This window comes from Danio rerio, chromosome 6 (genome assembly GCF_052040795.2).
Source record: "Danio rerio strain M-AB ecotype USA chromosome 6, GRCz13ab, whole genome shotgun sequence".
NCBI classification, from domain to species: Eukaryota; Metazoa; Chordata; class Actinopteri; order Cypriniformes; family Danionidae; genus Danio; species Danio rerio.
In genome coordinates this window covers 9692536-9716735 of record NC_141026.1, presented here as the reverse complement: position 1 = coordinate 9716735, position 24200 = coordinate 9692536, and the positions used below count along the sequence as shown (strand labels likewise).

Sequence of the window (24200 nt, the reverse complement as noted above, 5' to 3'; positions counted from 1 at the left end):
ACAAATATATTTGAGTTCAGTAGTAAACTCGGCCCTCTTCATGATATAAGATTCATACGTGCTTTTTTTCTATTTATATCTTCTTTGAAATATGGTATAAATTTCCTCTGTCTCCCATTCAGTTTTTTACTACCTGCCCTCCATCTGAATTCCGCACGTGATTGAAAACCTATAGTGTCAACATCAATATACTGGGGCATTAGGACCCACACAGACCACAGATCGAGTGTCCCCTGCTGTTCTAACTAACAGTAGAAAGTTTTATTTGTCTTAGTTAGGCTAGAATAAAAACTAATTTTAATAATAACAATAATATATATATATATATATATATATATATATATATATATATATATATATATATATATATATATATATATATATATTATTATTTTTTTTTTTTTAAGGTCAACATTTTAAGGATAAGGTTGGAAACATTGTGCATTTCAAGTTGTGCTTCATACAGGTGAGTGGGCTTGACAAACCACCTGTAAAAACCCTGTAGAAGCACTCTTCACTTTATTTAAACTCTATCTTACAAGGACTCAATAAGGAAAGCGATGTTTACTATAAATGTAGCACAGTCACCTTGCACTGCTTTCTTCAACCTTAAATAACTCTTCTGCCCAATAATCCAACCTTTAAAACCTCTCTTGCACAATATCCTGTACAACATTGTTCAGTCTCATCTAAAAGTACTTGTATAGTCTGTCTTTTGAGTATAGTTATCTTATAGTATATGTTAGTTATGCATCTTTTTTTTTTTACATAGCTTTTATGTACAGTGTTGTATATATTTATGATTGATTTATGTATGTCACGGTTGCAGGTTTGTGCGCTCTTCCGGAATGTCTGTGTGATCATGTGGGTTTGTTTTGCTTTTGTGGCCCACGTGTGTTGTTTTGGTCACGTGGCCTTACGTCACTCCGCTGGATTGATTTTTCGCCAGCTGAATTACATCATCGTGACTATTTAAGTGCTACGTGTTTAATGTTCATTGTCAGTTCGTTACGTGTGCTCATGTGTGTCTCTCTGTCTGTGCTCAGGACCGTGAGGAGCTTCTGCTAGAGCCTGATTTCCTGTTCGATTCCTGTCCTGTTCCCCTAGCCTTAGCACCTCACTCTTTTGTTACATCCTGCCTTTTTTGAGTTTGACTGTGTTTAATAAATTACTTTGTTCACTCGCCATTGGATCCACCCGAACATTTATTTTGAACGTGACAAAACGAACTGACCTTTACCATGGATCCAGCGAGTACTTCTCAGATATCGGAGTTCCTTACTGCTAGCAACGCCAGGATCGATCGCCAGGACGAGGCTTTAGCCACGACTGCACAGGCTATCCAGGCCTTGGTTGGTCAGGTGTCGTTACTCACTACGCAGGTCCAACAGCTGATTTCCGGAACAACACAAGGGGAGCCTGCACCAGCTCCGGAGGTGATACCTGCGCCGGTGACTGCCAGTGCTAACTTGGGCGTTGGTCGCTCAGTTGAGCCTCGCCTTCCTCCGCCGACCTGCTATGCTGGGGAGCCTCACTTATGCCGGTCCTTCTTAGCCAAATGCTCCCTGTACTTCTCCCTGCAGCCATCTTTGTTTTCCTCAGAGCAGGCCAAGGTGGCGTTCGTCATCACTCTCCTTTCAGGAAGGGCGGCTCAATGGGGAACCACAGCATGGGAGAAGAAATTACCCTGTTGTTCTTCGTTCGACCTGTTCTCAAAGGAACTAAAAAAGGTCTTTGATCGGGCCGCCTCTGGGAGAGAGGCCGCTCGAGTCCTCGCTGAGCTCCGCCAGGGGAATCGGAGCGTGGCGGACTATTCCATTGAGTTCCGCACTTTGGCTGCTGAATCCGGCTGGAACGCGGAGGCTCAATGGGACATGTTCCTTCATGGCCTTTCGGATCGTCTTCAGGACGAGATCTACTCCCTAGATCTTCCCAAGACCCTCGACGAGCTAGTGGATTTGGCCATCCGGGTGGACTCCAGACTGCTTCGCCGTGAGAGTCGCATGCGGCAAAACAGGTTTCCGGATCCTGTCCCTGACTCGCCGGTCTCGCCGATGGCACCGGAAGTTGGGAGCGTTGACCCGGAACCCATGCAGTTGGGCAGATCCCGCTTGTCCGTAGAGGAGAAGCGCCGGCGAAGAACGGAGGGACTCTGTCTCTACTGCGGTGGGGCGGGGCATCGGGTGGCTTCCTGTCCCGTAAAAGTCAACACCCATCAGTAGGTAAGAGGTTACTGATGGGTGAAATTAATTTGGACAAATCCTCTACGTCTGCCACTATACTGCCCGTCTCCTTATCATGGGGTTCCGGAACTCAAGACACACAGGCGCTCGTCGATTCCGGGGCGGAGGGAAACTTCATTGACTCTGGTTTCGCTTTCAGTTTTAAACTTCCGGTTATTGCACTGTCACAACCCATTGCAGTACGCGCACTCAGCGGACTTTCCCTTCCCACTATCACTCACTCCACCAAACCCATAAAGCTGATCACGTCTGGAAATCATGTTGAACACATTTCATTTTTTTTAACAGACTGTTCTAACACACCAGTGGTTTTAGGTCATCCTTGGTTAATTCTTCATAAGCCTCACATTAACTGGGGTCTTAATGCCATACTTTCGTGGAGTGAGAACTGTCATCAGTCTTGTCTTTCGTCTGCTCGTTCTGCTGTTTCTTGTTCTGTGTTTCAGGAGGAGCGCATGGACCTGTCAAACGTGCCCAGTGAGTACCTCGACCTGAAGAGAGTGTTCAGTAAGTCTCGAGCTGCTTCACTGCCTCCTCACCGTCCCTATGACTGTGCAATAGATTTATTGCCAGGTACGTCTCCGCCTAAAGGCAAGTTATACTCTCTTTCTATTCCTGAGAGGGAGGCCATGGAGAAATATATTTCTGATTCTCTAGCGGCCAAGATCATACGGCCCTCTTCTTCACCGGCGGGGGCGGGGTTCTTTTTCGTGAAAAAGAAGGATGGGTCCCTTAGACCCTGCATTGACTATCGAGGGCTGAACAGCATCACGGTGAAGAATACATATCCTTTGCCGCTGATGTCTTCAGCGTTCGAGCGTCTGCAGGGGGCTTCGTTTTTCACGAAATTAGATCTCCGCAACGCATATCATTTGGTTCGCATGAAGCAGGGTCATGAGTGGAAAACCGCGTTTTTGACCCCCAGGGGGCATTTTGAATATTGTGTTCTTCCTTTTGGGCTTTCTAATGCTCCTGCGGTTTTCCAAGCACTCGTAAATGACGTGTTGCGAGATATGATAGATCAGTTTATTTATGTCTACCTGGATGACATTCTGATTTTTTCTCGTTCTCTCCAGGAACATGTGCAGCACGTCAGGCGAGTGCTTCAGCGGCTGCTAGAGAATGGGCTTTTTGTCAAGGCGGAGAAATGCGTGTTCCATGCACAGTCTGTTCCCTTTCTAGGACACATTGTGTCAGTCGAGGGGGTGCGCATGGATCCAGAGAAAGTTCAGGCTGTGGTGAATTGGCCAATCCCCGAGTCTCGTAAGGCCCTGCAGAGATTTCTGGGCTTCGCTAATTTTTACCGGCGTTTTATTCGCAATTTCAGCCAGCTCGCCGCCCCTCTGACGTCCTTAACCTCCTCCAAAACTCCCTTCAGGTGGTCGATCGCAGCACAGGCTGCATTCTCCAATCTGAAGAGCCGCTTTGTTTCAGCTCCTATTTTAGTGACACCTGATCCCTCCCGGCAGTTTGTGGTGGAGGTTGACGCGTCAGAGGTGGGGGTGGGCGCTATCCTGTCCCAGCGCGCCGCCTCGGATGACAGAATTCATCCGTGCGCGTTTTTCTCTCACCGATTATCTCCCGCAGAACGTAATTACGACATTGGTAATAGGGAGTTGTTGGCTGTCAAACTCGCTTTGGAGGAGTGGCGTCATTGGTTGGAGGGTTCGGGGGTTCCCTTTATCGTTTGGACCGATCATAAGAACCTTGAATACATCAGGTCCGCCAAACGACTCAGCTCCAGGCAGGCTCGGTGGGCATTATTTTTCGGTCGTTTCGATTTTACCATCTCTTATCGGCCGGGTTCCAAAAACATCAAACCCGACGCGTTATCCCGTCTTTTTGATTTTTCCGAGCGCAATACGTCTCTTGAGCCCATCGTTCCCCAGAGGATTTGTATTTCTGCTGTGACATGGGAGATCGAGAGCAGGGTCCGCACAGCCCTGGATGGGGTAACGCCCCCGGCCGGATGCCCACCCAGTTGTTTGTTTGTGCCGGAGGAGATTCGGTCTGACGTCATTCGGTGGGGACATTCCTCCAAAGTGGCTTGTCATCCGGGGGTGAGTCGTACATTATTTTTAGTTAAACAGCGATTCTGGTGGCCAGCTATGGCACGGGACATACGCGAGTTTGTTTTGGCCTGTTCTGTTTGTGCTGTTTCTAAGACTTCTAATCGCCCTCCCGCTGGACTCCTTCAGCCGCTGTCAGTGCCTTCGAGACCCTGGTCGCACATTTCGCTAGATTTCGTCACCGGGCTCCCGCCGTCTGGTGGCAATACGGTTGTTTTGACCGTTGTGGACCGGTTCTCGAAGGCAGCTCATTTTATTCCTCTGCCCAAATTACCCTCAGCCAGAGAGACAGCGGATGCTGTCATTAATCACGTCTTTCGCATTCATGGCCTCCCGACGGACGTGGTTTCTGACAGGGGGCCCCAGTTTGTCTCTAAATTTTGGAGAGAATTTTGTCATTTATTGGGAGCGACTGTAAGTCTTTCTTCTGGGTTTCATCCTCAGAGTAACGGACAAACTGAGAGGGCAAACCAAGATCTCGAGCGAATGTTACGTTGTTTGGTTTCCCAGAATCCCTCCTCTTGGAGTCAGCAGCTCCCATGGGTGGAGTACGCACACAATTCATTACCAGTGTCGGCTACGGGCCTTTCTCCGTTTCAGTGTAGTTTAGGTTACCAGCCACCAGCTTTTCCCAGTCTGGAATCCGAAGTCGCGGTCCCCTCCGCCCACGCCTTTGTCCAGAGGTGCCGACGCACTTGGAACAGGGCCAGGCAGACCCTCCTCCAAGTGGGTGCGCGCACTAAGGCTAAAGCCGATCGCCACCGGTCGAAGCCTCCCGTTTACGTCGTCGGTCAAAAAGTGTGGCTTTCAACTAAGAATATTCCCTTGCGTTCCGTATGTAATAAACTTGCACCCAAATTTATTGGCCCATTCACTGTCATCAAGATCATTAGTCCGGTGGCAGTCCGCCTCAAACTTCCTCCAGCGTACAGGAGAATTCATCCCGTGTTCCATGTTTCCAAATTAAAGCCCGTTTTTCATACGGCGATTAATCCGCCCACTCCGGTTCCCCCCCCGCCGCGTCTCGTAGATGGGGAGACCGTTTATTCGGTTAAGCGCATTCTGGACTCAAGACGGAGGGGGCGAGGATTTCAGTACTTGGTGGACTGGGAAGGTTATGGTGCGGAGGAGAGGAGTTGGGTCCCTGCAAAGGACATATTGGATCACTCTCTTATCGATGATTACAATCGCCAGGTAAGCGCTTCTGGGAGCACCAGGAGGTGCTCTTGAGAGAGGGGTAATGTCACGGTTGCAGGTTTGTGCGCTCTTCCGGAATGTCTGTGTGATCATGTGGGTTTGTTTTGCTTTTGTGGCCCACGTGTGTTGTTTTGGTCACGTGGCCTTACGTCACTCCGCTGGATTGATTTTTCGCCAGCTGAATTACATCATCGTGACTATTTAAGTGCTACGTGTTTAATGTTCATTGTCAGTTCGTTACGTGTGCTCATGTGTGTCTCTCTGTCTGTGCTCAGGACCGTGAGGAGCTTCTGCTAGAGCCTGATTTCCTGTTCGATTCCTGTCCTGTTCCCCTAGCCTTAGCACCTCACTCTTTTGTTACATCCTGCCTTTTTTGAGTTTGACTGTGTTTAATAAATTACTTTGTTCACTCGCCATTGGATCCACCCGAACATTTATTTTGAACGTGACAATGTAGCACCGTTGTCTTGCGAGACACGACATTTCAATCCTCTGTATGTCCACACATGTAGTGGATTGACAATAAAGCTCGACTTGATTTGACTTGAATAAGAATTCAGGTAATCTAATCATTCTGACTTCAACTATTGCCTGATGATGAGCTGTCTGAGCAGTCTTTCAGAAGGTGTGCTAATGACAGCCACACATGATACTCTTGTATTAAAATCACATATTAATTGCAAAAAAACATTCAAAATTTTGATATATTGTGCAGCCCTGGTTAATTTAGTGATCTTAATTCATCTTAAATCCCATATTCTGCGAGCTGATTTATGATGTGAATCCACCGAAAGACGAATAGAAATGGAAGTGACTCGAGCGCTGGAGTGTCACAACTTCTACTCTGAAAATCTCTATTGTGTTTGCGTTTGCAGTATTGTCTTCCTCTTCTACTTGGTTCATTATTATTCCACACAGACTTACTTATCCTGAGACTCGGCCTGCTTGTCTTGTTTCAGCAGCGCTGTATCAGTCTGTGCCACATCTCTCTCTCTCTCATACACACACAAAGCAATCTGAGTATGATGGGCTGCGCAGTCAGACACAACTGATCCGGCAATATTTAAATTTGATGCATGTCTCATCTCAGCCAGAGAAATCATACGGCCATCTCGGATCTGAACTCACTCTCTGCCCTCTTATTTCTTAATTTCTCTCTCCTCCGCTCACTCGTTTGAGCACAGGTCAGTTTGCCATATATTTATCGACATATAAAATCCATCCCAAATTTTTTGCACAAATTCCCAGACAAACTTTCTGCATTCATAAATATTGACTTTTCTTTTAATGCCTTTGGCTTGGCATGAGTTTGTAAAAGTGCTGAGAATTTGTGACTTGTAAGTAAAGTAGATGCAACATTTGTTGAATTAAATTGCTTAAATATAAACTTTGTTCATAAAGGTTATTGTTAACGATTTAGAAAGAAGTCTTTCATTTATTTGATGACAAATCAGTGTTATTTTACAATAAATTTGACTATTTTAGTTATCATTGACATTATTGGCTTTATTAGCAAGATTTGCTTGTTTTACATTTCTATTTTTCTTTTTAATTTAGTTCCATAATATAATTTAATTAATTTATAGTGTTTAAATCAGATTTAATATTTCAATATGTAGATATTCGAAAAACTAAAACAGAACATAAACAAAATGTAAACATTGTATTTGCGCGTTGCCATGGACATAATACAGAAAATTAATAATCGCGATTTCAATTCGACCCACACGATCTTAAAGGGTCACGAAACCACCTTGTCTCAGCAGGGTGTTTTCACACCTCTAGTTTGGAAAAAGACAGGAAAGTGGGTGTGTCCAGCTCTGTTTAGGAGTGTCAAGGGAGGGAAAGAGTTTGCATAAAAATGGGAGTTTTCGTTTGGGCACGTGCTGATTTTCACAGAAGCAAATCAAATACACAGACGCAGGGGAAAAAGACAGTGACTGAGTTTTACATGGTCATCAGAAACCGAATTATTTGCCAAATTATTAATTTGTCGCCTTAAACTGCAGTTTGGCACTTTCATTCAGGAACATTTCCTGCATGCCCCACATGACAAACAAGAGATTCGAGGATGAACTGCTGGACAGTGTAGTTTAATCTTAAATTTGCTTTTCTACAATTCAGCCAATTATATTTTCAAGGTCAGGAGAGAAGCATAAGGCGACTGCACAAGTCCTCAAATTATATATATATATATATATATATATATATATATATATATATATATATATATATATATATATATATATATATATATATATGTTGCTCAGCAATGTAAACACCTCCAAATGGTGTCACATACTGTATTTATAACATATAATTCACCCAAAAATATGATTTCTCTCTAAATGTATTGATGTCTGATGCACTGTTTGTTTACTAATGAGAGCACGCGCGCCTGCCCGCTAATGTTGTCTACTTTAGTAAACAGAACCTGCATTGGCTGTGAATAACAGGTTATAAAGATGTAACTAACGTTCAGCTTGTTGAACTGAGTGATCGTTTGGGAGCCGCGTGGGAAACATGATTTGATTCTCAAAGTGAGGGGAAAAAAAATGTATTCATCTATAGTGTTTAGATCGCTGGTGATCGTGACAAGCCTACTCATATTAACCTTTATTTTTCATCTACTAAATCGTGAGAAAATCATGATCTTAATAACTTTAAAATAACAAACACTGTACATCTCATACTTATTCTAAAACACTGCTTCATTAATTTGTTTGTTTATTTAATTTTATTTGTAATTTCATTTTTGTACTCTAGTTTTAATTTCAAAAATGAATCCTCATTGCACTTATTAATGATAATAACGCTTTTTAATGATTTATTAAGGAAGTATAATGCTTTGTTTCCTTACTTCATCTTTGTTTATAAGTAGCAGGGTATTTACAGCTACTGTATATTTCTGTCCGTTCGAATACCGCCACTTTGTGCCCCCGGTGGCATTGTTGCAAACTGCTATTACACAGAAAAACATTGTACTAATCCCGCATCGACGTCACATGGGGGGGGTTCTGGTAATTTTAAACTGTAACATACAATTTGTGTATATACCTGTAGATATTGCAATAATTATTTAAGATATTTACACAATTTATATCTGTTTTCAAATTGAATATTTCAAAAATAATAATTGATTCCTGTTATGCAAAGCTGAATTGTCAGCATCATTACAAAATGGATTTAATTTTGAAATCTAAAAATATATATGTGTTTTGCTTCTTAATATTTTTGTGGAAATCTAGGTTTTTAAGACATTTGGTTGATTTATAAAATGCAAATAACATTTATTTGAAATAGAAATATTCAAATTATGAAACTCAATTATACATTTAATAAATTACATTTTCTTTATGGCTGACAATATATCAGTGTGTACCTAAACAGCTCATTTATTCACAGAAAAGCATATTTTATCTGCCAATAAAGTATACAAGCCAATTCTGGGTGGAATAAGACAACCACTGGGCTACGTTTTATTTAAAAATGTAACCCAGTGACTTATTTCACACAAATATGACTTCAAACTACCCAATATGTTTTACAGTGTTTACAAAGTTTCTTTTTATGTCGACTGAAATCAAATATTCATGAAAATGCATTCCCTTACAGTGCACTAATATATTCTTCCAATTCATATGCATGATATTTCCTGAAATTAATTTCTCAAAAAACATACTTTATGGATTTCAAGTATACGAATCAATACGTTTAAGTGCACTTTTTTTTTTACAGCCGTCAATGCGGTTTCATGTTGTAACATTATACAGTGTGACGTGGATGTTCAGCCCATCCTGTTCTTTGACTTGCAGATGGTGGAGCTTATGAAATATTCATCCTGGATCATCCTGTTCCTCTTTGTGTTTGCAGGGAGAAGCCTTTGAGTCAATTTTGGCTCAAGGCATTGAACTAAATAGTCATATGTGGAAGTGCACTCATGTTTGAGGAGGTTTAGGAGTGTTACTTCTTTCTAATCATGCGAATGATGCAATCGTCTGGGGGGCTTACATTTGTTTATTCTGAGAAATTATAAAAAGCATTATTTCACTGTGTTTTTTATATTTTATACAGTTGAAGTCAGAATTAGCCCTACAGTATATTTTTCCCCAATATGCTTATTTCACAAGACCACCATTTTAAAAAACGAAAGTGAGGCTGAGGTGGGAAGAAATCCGGAAGTATAGGATCAGAACTGTAAACATTGCAACAACATCCCGTGGATTACAAACCTCCAGCTGTTTCCACAATTTCAAAGTGCAGATATGGTTTAAACAGCACTTTAATATTATTCAGTTTAGTTTAATTTAAGCAATTAAAAGCATATTAGACATCAAACTAAATCACAATCTCTTAAAGAGTAATCTGCTTAAGTTTCCCCCTAAGCTTTAGTTCACGGCACCAGGTAAACACCATGGGGACGCTTCCCTGCTTTAGCCAATTTAGCTGGTGAGCAATAAAACAATGCAGTCCTCTGTAGCACACTCTCGTGTTGTCTGTAATAGTGTTGTCCTGGTACTGGAGTTTTAAAAACATCCATTTCCCACTAACATTTAAGCGCTGCCGTGCGCTTTCCTAAATACCGCTGATTTGCCATAGTACTCACCAGTGCTCAACAGAAATGACTGTGATTGGCCGTGAAGGTCATCAGTTTACCTCTCTTTTCAAGTGCAAACACAGATACTCAGACACTGGAGCACTTTAAAGCCATGAAGATCAGTCGATTCATCAGCGATTCGCTTGTGTGTTTGCACTCGGTAAACATCAGTGAAGAGTGGTGAACTGATGACCTTCACACAGGCTCAACAAAATTGGACAATAGAAGATTGGAAAAACGTTGCCTGGACTGATGAGTCTCGAATTTTGCTGTGACATTCGAATGGTAGGGTCAGAATTGGGCAACAACAACATGAAAGCATGGATCCAACCTGCCTTGTCTACAGTTCAGGCTGCTGGTGGTGGTGTAATAGTGCGAGGGGTATTTTCTTGACACACTTTGGGTCCGTTAGTACAAATTGAGCATCGTGTCAAAGCCACAGCCGACCTGAGTATTGTTGCTGACCATGTCCATCCCTTTATGACCACAGTGTACCCATCTTCTGATGGCTACTTCCAGCAGGATAATGCACCATGTCATCTTCAAATCATCTCAGACTGGTTTCTTGAACATGACAATGAGTTCACTGTACTCAAATGGCCTCCACAGTCACCAGTCTCAATCCAATAGAGCACCTTTGGGATGTGGTGAAACGAGAGATTCACATCATGAATGTGCAGCCTACATCATGTCAAAATCTCTGAGGAATATTTCCAGTACCTGATTAAGGATTAGGGCAGTTCTGAAGGCAAAAGGGAGCCCAACTTGGTACTAGTAAGGTCTACCTAATAAAGTGGCCGATGAGTGTAGTTCCTAGCCATACTGACCTATAAAATAACAACTTTTCAATTTCTGAAACTCAAAAAAAACTCAAGCTTTTTATAGGGAAATCTTTGGTCATTTTGAGTGAGAGGCTAATGGTCTTATCTGATTCAGTGATTTATGTTAAGCTAAGCTAAAAGTGTTCTCGCCAGACCCAGAAATCGGCTGAATGGATTAAGAAATAATAAACTTTAACTTTAGGTTACTTGTAAAATGAACATATTTTCAAATTAAAGTGGAGCTTTCCTTTAATGCAATCAGTCAGCTCTCTGTTCACCTTCAGTGTCATCCTGGCCACATTCTGCAAGTCTGTAAGCTTTAAATTTTTGGCGGTTCTGACCTTAAACCAGCTCCAAAAAAATAAAAACAAAATAAGTTCTTTTTTATCAAAGCAGCTTTTGTAACAGGCTGTCTGTTGTTTAGGACTGCAGTCATGATATGCTTTAACTTTAATATCCTTCATCCAGCTTGAAACCAAAAGCCCCTTTGTCCCGAGGAAGTAATTCTGTGAGGTTGTTTCACACCAATAATGTGTTTATTCAGTTTTAATGAAGTACAGTGTTTCGTTTGACCGAGGGTGCACTTTGGGGAAAAGATCGTTGGAGATTTTAAAGTGATATGATCCAATTATAAAACACTGAGTTTAATTCGTGAGACATTGCACGCTAACCCAGATCCTGTGACTCAGTCTGGCCGGATCTGTCCTATTATGACCAAAACCAAATTTCATTAATACTAATGCCGTTTGCTTTTAAAAATAGATTTAGAAGAAAAAAGTCTCTTATTTTAGGCAGTTTTATTTTTAAACTCCCAGAGTTCTGGTTAAATTTAACCAGTATATTAAGATTTTGTTTTGTCATTTTTGTTAATAACGTGTATTTTTAACATCATGCAATGTTTTATTGCTCTAAAGTATTTACTGTTGTCAAGTTAGAACTAAACCGAAATTTCAAATGCATAATAGGTCATATATATATATATATATATATATATATATATATATATATAATTTGATAATTTGTTATTATTATTTTAGCATTTTGTTCTAGCATGAAATTTTGTAACAATGCTAATCATTTTAATGTGAACTTTAATGTACACTTTACATTAAGTTTGTGATCTCTAATCTACATTTGTTTGTTTCCCGACAGGGTTTGAAGAACAGGACACTGATCTTTTTCTGTGCGACACAAACACTTGCAAGTTCGACGGCGAGTGTCTGCGAATCGGGGACACGGTGACGTGCATCTGTGATTTTAAGGTAGGAATCAATGCTCCTCAGATACAGTTGAAGTCAGAATAATTAGCCCCCCTTTGAGTTTTTCTTCTTTTTTAAATATTTCCCAAATGATGTTTAACAGAGCAAGGAAATTTTCACAGTATGTCTGATAATATTTTTTCTTCTGGTGAAAGCCTTATTTATTTTATTTTGGCTGGAAAAAAAGCAGTTTTTTAACTTTTTAAAAAGTCATTTTAAGGTTAAAATTATTAGCCCCTCTAAGCTATTTATTTTTACAAAAGTCTACAGAACAAACCATCGTTATACAATAACTTGCCTAAATACCATAACCTGCCTAGTTAACCTACTGTAATCAACCTAGTTAAGCTTTTAAATGTCACTTTAAGCTCTATAGAAGTGTCTTGAAAAATATCTATAAAATATTATGTACTGTCATCATGGCAAAGATAAAATAAATCAGTTATTAGAAATGAGTTATTAAAACAATGATGTTTAAAAATGTGTTAAATAAATCTGCTCTCCGTTTAGCAGTCATTGGGGGAAAAATAAACAGGGGCTAATAATTCAGGAGGGCTAATAATTTTGACTTCAACTGTATTACCATTTGCTTGCTATTTTTAGTATCACAATTTGATCATGTGATGCGTTTAAGGCACTACACTAGAGCTGGAAATCAATTCAGATGTCCAGATTCAATTCAGTCCTGATTTGCAAACTGTTAATTTGATTTAACTTAATTTTCTATTTAATTCAGCAGATATAGATTTAATACAATTGCTACTGATATTCTCAAAAATGATCAATGAAGACTTTATTTCAGGTGCATTTTTACATTAAAAAGTCGATTGTAAAAAATAAACAACCGTAAATTAAATGGTAAAAAAACTGTAAAAATGCTACAGTAAAAATATGTAACCTGGTTAATTGTACATATCCTTAAAATAGATGATGTGTAGGGTTAAGCCTGGTTTATACTCGACGGGTCCGCTAGTTCGCTTGAAAGCGTGAAGCGAATGTGATGTCAATTAAGTACACACAGCATGCCATATCATCTGATAGTTGTAAGAATTGCAGGGAGGTTGCCGCGTGAGTTTAGTATGATCTCCTTTAGTATGATCTTTAGGGGAGGGATTTGGGGGCATGCCTCTTTGTAAAAAAAAATTTAAAAAATTTTTTTGGTAGGAATTATTTACCATGCATTTGTACGAATTAGCAACCTTTTGGAAAAACCTAAAATAGTTACATTTCCTTGTTAAACACAGAATACCCCTAAAATACAGAATCAATTTAAAAAATAAACCACTTTAAAAAAATTATAAATACATTTCCCTCTGGCCCTACTACACACACACACACAGTGTAAGCAAACTGTCGCTAATTAAAATCCACCCCCACATGTTTTCTCAGGGCAAACACACACACACACACACACACACACACACACACACACACACACACACACACTTTCTCTCGGTCAGAGTGCTCAGCTCCGCTCAGACGTCGTGCATCTGTGTCTTGTTGCAGGCCAAGCTGCATCACTCAGGTAAATAGCATTATCTGTCTGCTCTGACTGTGCGCGGGGGGGAATTTCCTTTGATGCATCTGCTCGCTCGGCCGACTTCGCTCCGCACAAAGATGCCTTGTGCACTTAAGAAGGGTCACGCTGCTTTCATTCCTGCCCTTAATACAATTGAGCGGCACTAACGCTGGTCTGGGGCCACGCGAGTGCATCTAGCTGTGGTGGGACGGGTTATTGGTTAAGTATCATGCGCCGTGAGAGACAGTAGCGGGTGTGTATGGGAAAGCCCTGCTCCTGGTGCCCGAAGCCCTGCCCTACCTCCAGACTCCCAAACTGAAAGTGCAATGGGAGAAGTGTGTGTGTGTGTGGGAGAGAGAGAGAGATGAATGGATGTGATTCGCACAAGTTCACTTACTGACATGCTATTGATCCAGCTCTTATACTCAGAGAGAGAGAGTGAGAGAGGAATTGAAGGCGGTCATTCGCTTTCTAGACTACTAGAAACGCTAAATGGAACTGCAATCTGATGTTGAAGGGAGCCGGCTGAGATAGAAGGGAAATATGGGCACATTTAGCTAGTGTGAGATTTTTTAGGGTGGACGGGACAACCTGTTTGTCCCTACAATGGGGGATAGTGTTTTTATTGCTTGTTTATTTGTTTGTTTATACAGACCATCAGCATTATTCAACCAAAAGTTATTCATTATTCAACCTCTTCCTATTCAAACACACCTGAATCAACTGATCAGAACATAACAAGAAACTATAAAACCGGAAGTTAGTGGGTCAGATAAGGGAGACATCCAGAATATGCATGTTGGTGCGCCTCCCAATAGAGTCTGGCTGCAGATTTGCACTTGCACTTTCAGGCTTGCACTCTCGGACTTCCTCTGCAAGTGACGTCATTTACAATCGACACCTGTGCCCGCTTGCATGAAAGTCCTTCAGTAATTTAACTAAAGGCTCGTACACACCGGGACGCTTTTCGCATTTATTGTCAGAGTTTTTCAGGACGTTTTTTTCGGATTCAAATCCAATCAATTTTCACTGGCGTTGAGCAGAAGATTGTGCGAAATCATTCCTAGACGTTAGATGACGCTACACAACTTTAAGCTTCTGACACCCGCTTGTAACACTGTAGAAGACAAAGTTGACACGATTGTTGCTATGGATGGTTCAAGCAGCAGCTGGGTGTGCACGATCACATTGACGCCCGTTATTTAATTACGTTAAACGTCGACGGAAAAGCCGAGCAAAATACATCATTATTTCATTAAGATTAAGAGCGTTGCAAACAACCTTCTTATCTGTCACCTATACCAAAGTGCCTCTTTCGTTTCTGGCAACATACGGCTACGGGCGCCGCAATTGCTATAGTTACGTGAATAGATCTAAACGAACCACGAATGCTTGCCTTACAGCAGCTCTGCAGTACCCGTCATCTGTGCTGTTTTCTTTCGGTTAAGCGAGTCGAGACGTTCCCCTATTGAGTCGATCTCAACATGATGTTTGGAGGACCTATAAAACTGGGCTGGGATCATTTAGAGACTTTAGACTCTAGAAACTGCGATTTCATATGGATGCACTCATATATTACACATATATACTAGTTTATTTATTAAATTGTTTTATTACATTATTTATCTACAGTTCTGAGTCGTTTATCTAAAACATTTTTATGTGGGGGAAAATGCTTGCATTTTGAGTGTCATTTGTTCAAGGGAGCTGATTAGTTCTCTTAAATGTTTTAAGAGGAAATTGTTACTAAAGACTAAAGAGAAATACCTAATGGCAGCCTTAAGTTCCTTAAGTTGTTCTTTTTTTTTTCCTTTTTTTTTTTTTGGTTCTTGCAACTCAATTTTCACTAAGAGTACCCTTAACCTTCAAACTGGGGGATTTTTTGGTTAAGGACTTTCATGACGTCACTTGCAGAGGAAGCATGGGTGCCTGAGAGTGCAAGCTCGAAAGTGCAAGAATGAAAGTGCAAGTGCAAATCTGTAGCCAGACCCTTCTCATGCCTTCAGGAACATTGGTTGGAAACACTGCTCTATGCCATTCTGTCACATTGCTGTTGGGTCCACTCTTGGTTTGGTTTAGTACAATACAATATGCATTTATTTTTATTATCAGAAATTAAATTAAATTAGCGTTCCATACCCTACCACTTTTTGGGACCATTTCACTAGGCTAATGTAGACTTGCTGTCACGATCAGCTGTGATCTAGCAGTTGCAGATCGCTGAAGAACTACAAATCCCACCCTGCACCTCACACACACATGTTCTCTCACTGATTGTACACACACAGCTGGAAACTTGTCATAGACTGATTGCGGGGACTATTAGTATACCTCACATTCCCACACACACTGCTGAGTCTTGGTCGCTGTTAGCATTACGAAATGCTTTCCTTTTGTGTGTGTGTGTGTGTGTGTGTGATTGAATTTTATTGGTTTCACATGTGAGTGGTCACAGCATCTTTAAACTTTTCTTTTCGATAAAACAAAGCTAGATCCACTCCTCGACCCCCCCCCCCCCCCAACTCCAGCCCACCCAGATAAACACCCACACTACCCCCCTGTCCATGCCTTCCTCCTGGGGCTGTAACGATACACGATATAAAATCGAAATCGCGACACTCAGATCTACGATCCTGTGTCGCGGTGTGATAAGGGAGAATCGCGACACACCACGTGACTACCTTTCCAATAACATCACGCGTGCCTGCAAAAGTTGAGCTAATTAACACTTTTTTCGTTAGACATTACAAGCACTGCTCCGTTTAAGCCCTCGCAATATTTAGCCGGGAGAGCTCGCACGGAGCTCTTATTAAGGGACCTTGAATGTGTCAAGAATATCAAAAACAAAACCAACTTAATCCCACTTGACAACCGACAACGCCAGAAACATTGCCAATGCTGTCAAAGCGGCCGGATTTTCAGCGCATATACGATGATTTGCTCACACTGTTAATGTGGCTGCGCAGAGAGGGATGGGTGTTCACCAGATGTCAGGTAACACCGATTAATGAGCGGCGGTTGTCGGTTAGCAAAATTAACGAAATGAGCATCCCTAGCTATTTAATTTACTTTTTCTATGTAAAAGAACTTGATTGAAAAATAAATTTCAACATGCTTGAACCATCTACAAAATGGAGTTTAGTTCTGTTTGGTTTTTCAACAGTATTTTGTTACAAAGAAAACAGAAGTGATATAGCTTTGGCTATTTATTTATTTTATATATGGCTATTTATATTGTTAATAATTTGCATAGTTAATATTGTTCTTAGATGTTTAGTTTATAAAGATTTTTCAAATGTTATTTAATAAAAAAATTGTTTTAAAAATCTTTTTTTTCCCACCCCACACGAAAAAAAAAAAAAATCGTGATTCGAACCGAATCGTGGGTCAAAAATCGTGATACGAACCGAATCGTGGGTTTGGTGTATCGTTACAGCCCTATTTCCTCCAAATAACATTGAAATCAAGACAAAAAACTAACAGAACTAACTAATATGCTGATTTGAGGCTCAAGAAGCATTCATATTTTTCTTGAAACTATGATAGTTGTTGTTTCATAATTTCTAACATTATAAAGAGCACTTTTAATCAAATGTAAAGCATCTTTGCTGAGTAATAGTGCTGTATTCTGTTAAGAAAAAATCTGAAGCTACATTTTTGAAATGTAGAGTGCGTGTGAATTTGAAACACCTAGTTATCTCCTGGGTATAGAGGCTGTCAGTAGTGTGCAGTATTTTTATCGGCATAAGAGTCAAATGAAATGCTTTTTCTCTCTACAATTTATCCTTGCACTCTGGCCATCTGTCTTGCAGTTTGTGATCAAATGACTATGTGCGAGTGCCAAAGCACTATATAATATGTGCTCTGACATGGCACTGAGTCTGTCATGTTCCAATTTAGAAAAGAAAAACACTGAAAAACATACACTGACACGCTATAAATTACACATCTGTGCATGTAACTGTCGCACAGTAATGGATCTGAGAGAGGAACTGGTTGGAGCTCACGTCAATAATGGCAGGATTGCAAACTGACTGCTTCAAAAAAACATATTTGATATGAATTATGTTTAATTTCCTTAACACTGCATTATTGTTGAGGAGAAAATGACGTATTTTTAATTCAAACATTAAGGTAAAGCTAAGGTCACAGTCTTGAGTTTCAAGGAACGCAAGCATTTTCATATAAAGAAAATGTGTGTCAGTGTGAGTCGCTTTGGATAAAAGCAATACCAAATGCATAAATGTAAAAGAAGGTTATTTTATATTTTTATTCTTGTTCAAAAGATACTTTTACTACAATAAATAACATTATATATTGAATTGAAACTAAACTGTTTCCTTCCACCGTTTTCTCATTCTCAAGTTTTGAAGATTGTAGTTTTAACGCAAAATTATAGTAAAATGCACATAAATAAAATATTCAAGATCTTTGAGTTTGCTAAAAAATTACATTCAGTACTAAAATCAAAAGGAAAGTGACTCTCTAAAATCATAGGTGAGGCATCCGACTTAGATTAACAAATTAATTAAAACATCAACACTATTGACTGGGTAAACTGAAACCTGCCTTGTCCAATCAAGGAGCAGTTGGCAGAATAGAGGCCAATATTTCTAAATATAAAATTATATATATATATATATATATATATATATATATATATATATATATATATATATATATATATATATATATATATATATATATATATATATATATATATATATATATATATGGGGAGCAAAGTGAAGCATCTAAAATAAAATAAAAATCTACAGTATATTTTTGACCAATACAATGTATTTTCATCTGTTGCTAAAATCCACACAAGCAAGGTTTGTGGTCCAGGTTAGGGTACATGGTCAACTTTATTTGTACAGCACCTTAAAAAACATGATTATTGACCAAAGTGCTTCAGAGACAAGACAAAAATAACAAACAAGAAAAGAAACTGAACAGTATATGATTAATAAAAAATAGGAACTAAAAATTATTTTAACTAAAATCTGTCAAATCTGTTATCCTAACAGTCCTAAAAGAGAGGGAAAAAAACTAATTTAGGGAAGAGATGAGGTTTAGAGCCAAACAAAATCAGCTCTGTTTTATTTTCATTTAGTTGTAAGAAATTTTTATGCATCCATCCCAGTGGTCCAGTGTCATATAAACACCAATAGAAAAATAAATTTATGAATGGATGCAGGTTTGCATCTGCATCTATTTTTACATTATTAATTATTGCATTGTGAAACAACATGAACTACAAATCTTTAGTTGTCATGACATTTTTTTTTATAATACTTATTTTGTATTTTGCAGATCTTTGAAAGCGATGTGTTTAATGAACAGTGGAAATATATATTGTAAGGGATTTGTTTTGTCTTTTATACATTTTCAGTATATAACACTTTACAAGAGCTTGGAGTTACATGCTTTTTTGCAGTGTTGTAAGAGAACACTGATAGTGTTACATCTTTAACAGCCCATTAGTGTTGGAAATTTCGAGAGGGGTCTGGCTGCAGACCTGGTGCAGTGGAATCTGGGCTGCATCCAATGCTTTTTAATGGGCTCACCTAACCCTACCCGTCACAGTGACGTCACTAGCTCCATTTCAGTGCATTGTGTCTGACATTGCATCGCTGAGTGATGCAGTCTCAGCTTGCATCATAAAGGCTGCATCCAGATACTATTGGAAATTTCAACAACAGCAAGAAAGTCGCTGTTTCTAGTCCTGGATGGACCAGTTGCCATTTTTGTGTGGAGTTTGGATGTTCTCCCCATGTTGGTGTGGGTTTCCTCTACAGTCCAAAGAAATGTGGTACAGGTGAATTAGATGAACTAAATTGGCTGTAGTGTATGAGTGTGTGTGTGTGTGAATTAGAGAGTGTACGGGTGCTTTCCAATACTAGGTTTTGTCTGGAAGGGCATCCGCTGCATAAAACATGCTGGAATAGTTGGTGGTTCATTCCGCTGTGGCGACCCCTGATAAACAAAGGACAAAGCCTGAATCTAAAAGTGATACATTAACACTTATGTGGTGTAATCCATACATACAATTTCAAAGTGTTCAATCAAACTCTATTTGTGTTTTGATTTCTGACTGATTTCAAATTTGTAGTGTACAATAATATTACAATAAATTGTAATGTATTGTAATGTAATGTGTATTTATATAGCGCATTTATTGTGTATGGCAATACACCCAAAGCGCTTTACAATCATGAGGGGGGATCTCTCCACACCACCACCAGTGTGCAGCGTCCACTTGGATGATACGATAGCAGCCACAGGACAACAGCGCCAGTGCGCTCACCACACACCAGCTATTGGAGGAGTGAAGAGACAGTGATAGAGCCAATTCAGTGGATGGGGAGGATTGGGAGGCCATAAAGGGCCGATTGAGGGACTTTGGCCAGGTTACACCCCTGCTCTTTACGAGAAGTGCCATGCGATTTTTTAATGACCACAGAGAGTCAGGACCTCGGTTTATCGCTCATCCGAAAGGCGCCGCCCACTGACAGTATAGTGTCCCCTTAACTTTTAATGGGGCATTAGGACTCACACAGACCGCAGGTTAAGCGCCCCCTGCTGGCCTCTCTAACTCCACTTCCAACAGCAACCTAGTTTTCCCATGTGGTCTCCCATCCAGGTACTGACCTGGCTCAGCCCTGCTTAGCTTCAGTGAGTAACCGGTCTTGGGCTGCAGGGTGATATGGCTGTGGAGTTCAATTTCAATATAGTATCCTCATTTTCTGTTCACTTTTATTCTATTTTATTATTTAATTATATGATTTACTAATATAAACATAACATAAAAGTTAAATAAAATAAAAGTGAAAAGAGAAAATAAGAAACAAATATATTGAAATAGTAATTATTATTACTATTATTAATTAAATACTTATTATTAATAATAATTAACTACTTATTAAAATGAAATATTGAACAGAATGCTTAATTTAGGAAGAAATTACATTTAAATCAGAAAAAGAAAAGCAGCATTTGTCATGTGTGTAAATATGTGTGTGTTGCAGTGACACATTGACCCTACTATCAACTTCTTGTCTATATGGCCACTTGGGGCCTGCAGCTTCAGCAAAAACAACAAAAGCACACATATTTTCCTGGCTGCGTTTTAAAAGCAGCATTTCTACTTGAGTCTTTTCCTCCCCCTCATCCTTCTCTCCACCTCAGGCACACACTAACACAGATAAACACAAACATGCGTTCAGAATCCTCAGACGGAGACCATCACCTTAGCAGAGCTCTAATGAAGCGATATGAAGGACTGAGTGCTTCAGCTCAACAAAGCTAGCGATAGCTTTCAGTAGAAGCCACTAACACCGTAGGAACCTCCGGACACACACAGCAACATGCTAACCGCTCAGCTCTATCCTTCACTCCTTTCTCAGTCTACCATTCCTTTACGAAATGTTAAATGCTTTCTTAAACATGTCTCAGAATATCACTTAATTTGGACATGTTCTCATTAGACACTTACAGTACAGCAGGTTATAACATAATTATTTTTCATACAGTATCATGCTAATTTTGTTTAGGGGATACAGTGACCCCTTTAGATAATCAAAAGAATTGCACTTTATTTAACATTGTAAATCTTCAACAAAAGCATTACAGAGAAACAAACGAATGTCCTAACACTAAAATCGGTCACTGTACTAATTCAGCTTTTTAAAAAGGAATCGTTGACCCAAAAAATTATAGCTCTGTCATTATTTACACATTAAGTCATTTCCAAACCTGTGATATATTCAGTAGATCATAGCAACATATCATTTTTAGACAGGAGCCTTAAAGGTCCATGTATTTTTAATTTAATTTATTTAATTCAATTTGTTATTTCGATTTTTTTATTTTAAATAAAATTACATAAATTTTATTACATTTAATTTCATTTTAATACTATTAAAAAGTTAAATGTATTTAATTTAACTTTATTGTATTTAAATTAAATAAGTTACATTAGTTTAAATGTATTTTATTTTTTAATAATAATTTTTTTTAAATATTGTATTAATTTATTTATTATTACAATTTAATGGGTTTGTAAATTTACATAAGCCAAGTCCTTTGCTTGAACCGTTATATCATTAACACTTCACCAAAGCAAGCTTAAACTGTTCAAGATTTTTACATTTACTCAATTTGTTAGAAGATTCAGATGTCAGAGATTTGTGTTTGTCTCTTATTATATTGGATATTCATGAATGAACCGTTATATGAGGATATAAAATATATTGTAGCAAAGATGCCACTTCCAGTGCTTGAAAACATTTAAAATGTCATGTTGACATAAAAATATGAAGAACACAAAGCTATTTAACAAAAAATTATATAAACATACAAATTATAAAAAATAAACAAAAACAAAAAAAAGCAACCCAGGCTCATTATGGATACTTACCCCTATATACATTTCTGGAGAGTGCCAAATACATCCCAGGAGCTAAGTCTTATTGCAGTCTTTACAAATTCACCAGAGGCCGCTGTGTATGCTTTTTCAGATCTCAAATTTCTCTCACAAATGCAATTTGCACCTGCTCTTCTTGCATAAATCCACCAGAGGCCGCTGTCGACTCACTGACTGACCGACTGACCAATAACCCCATCGCATGGCGCGATACGCGCGAATGGCATGGCGCGAATTGATCATTTTGCGCGTTTGACGCACTTAATGCGCGTTTTGCACGAATCACTCGAGTTCGAAAATCTGAACTTCAGCGGACATTCGCACCGCGTTAACCAATCAGGAGCTTGCTCTTGTGGGGGCATGATTGTGACGTATCTTGTCAGACACAGACAAGAAGTTCATCAAACTGGGCTGGGCTCAGTCAGAAGCACCGCTGAAAACCTCTATCAGCCAGGTTCAGTTTCTGGAGGATTATATGAGCTTAAAGAGCTGGATGCACCTCTGAAAGGATGTAGTGGACTTAGACATGGCCCTAAACGTATCGACGCTGTTTATCATCCTTCATAAAGCACATAAACACTGTTATTTTCTTTATAAAATCCATGTTAGCCATTTAGCTATGAAGCTAGAGTCACGGGGCTGACAGAAGCTCTGCCCATCATGCAAATGCGCGTCTGTTTCCTAAGTGAATTTGACACGCGAATGAAGCGGGGTTTGACACGCAAATAAAGCGAGTAACCTCAAATGTTCACGCGGCTATTTACGCGCGAATAGAGTGATTTATCCACGCATCCCGCTTCTGGTGTGAACACAGCATAAGTAGTAATCTCTTAAGAGCAATAACTATCTGTTCATTTGCTACTACAGCAGGGGGGTTCTTAAGATCTACCTGAGCTCAAACTCCCCTCTTACCTTGAACACGGGAGGGAGCCCCGGGCTCGAGGATCTAATGAGCTCAGGGCTCTCTCCCAGGACAGCATGCTTAACAAGCCTTATAATCAATCATCAGCTAAGTGTGAACTTTTGAAACTTGTTTTAAATGTGTTTACAATTCAAAGTGTTTGAGTAAAATTTAATTTCAGCTTTATTCTGTAAACTACTGATGAAATCTAGAGCAGTGTTTCCCAACCCTGTTCCTGGAGGCACACCAACAGTACGTAGTTTGGATGTCTTCCTTATCTGACCCATTAACTTCAGATTTTGGAGTCGCTTCATATGTTCCTGGTTGAAAATAAGTTATGTTGGTGTGCCTTCAGGAACACGGTTGTCGGAAACAACTAGAGCAAATTTTCATAAAATAAAATAAATAAAACTGCTGCATTGACACCAATGCCATTTGGGTAGATGAGATACTTCATATATGAGAAAAATTATTATAAGGGCTGCACAATATATAGAAAAATGTTCGTCTTTAAAACAGTTTTAATTTATCAGACAGATATGGCAGTGAACTTCTCTGTCATCGGCTGATTTAAATGCATGAGCATTAATGGATTCTCACTGGCTGTCATTGTTTTATCTATTAACAAAATAGCCTTTAATGCAAAATTAATGACAAAATAGACAAAAAAAAAAAAAAAACTTAATAAAAAGAAAATAGTATTCTTGTTTGGGTCAGCTTCCACTAATATTGATCATTTGCTTTGACTTTGTTTGTCAAACATTCCAAACTGTTCATGAAATACTTATTTTTATTAGATGTTTTCGTAAAAATGAAATGGAGCAGGCTGCTAAAGATGGCTGGGTCTGAAAGCCAGGACACAATGAGGGATGCAGTCCTACAGAGCAAGAAAAAAACGACGTGAGAGATAGATGAGAGCAGTTACAGTAAATGGAAGAACAGGAAGAAAGAATTTCTCTTAATGACATGTTTTAATATCCTCGTCAAAAAGCCGCTGCTGCCTGAAGATGTATGAGGAAACAGAAGTTGCGTCATCTTTCCTCCCTCTCTATTCATCCTTCACCTGCTAGCATTGATTTTCTTATTTCAGGCTTTCATTTCTCTGCATCTTTCTATTTTGTGCTTTCTCTTCTCTTTTCCTTTTGTCAATCTTTCATCACATATTT

The 24200-nt window shown here is 39.4% G+C and overlaps 2 protein-coding genes across 18 annotated transcripts in view; one reads left to right on the top strand and one right to left on the bottom strand.

The window, feature by feature from the left end:
• LOC147843368 (uncharacterized) overlaps window positions 1-24200 on the bottom strand; it is a 413390-nt gene that overhangs the window by 261738 nt on the left and 127452 nt on the right. The window lies entirely within an intron of this gene.
• Window positions 1-24200, top strand: part of tmeff2b (transmembrane protein with EGF-like and two follistatin-like domains 2b) — a 127928-nt gene that overhangs the window by 34761 nt on the left and 68967 nt on the right. Inside the window, exon 2 of the mRNA XM_087256829.1 lies at window positions 12080-12189. Within this exon, the coding sequence (XP_087112955.1) occupies window positions 12080-12189 (110 nt within the window). The remainder of the gene's footprint in view (window positions 1-12079; window positions 12190-24200) is intronic.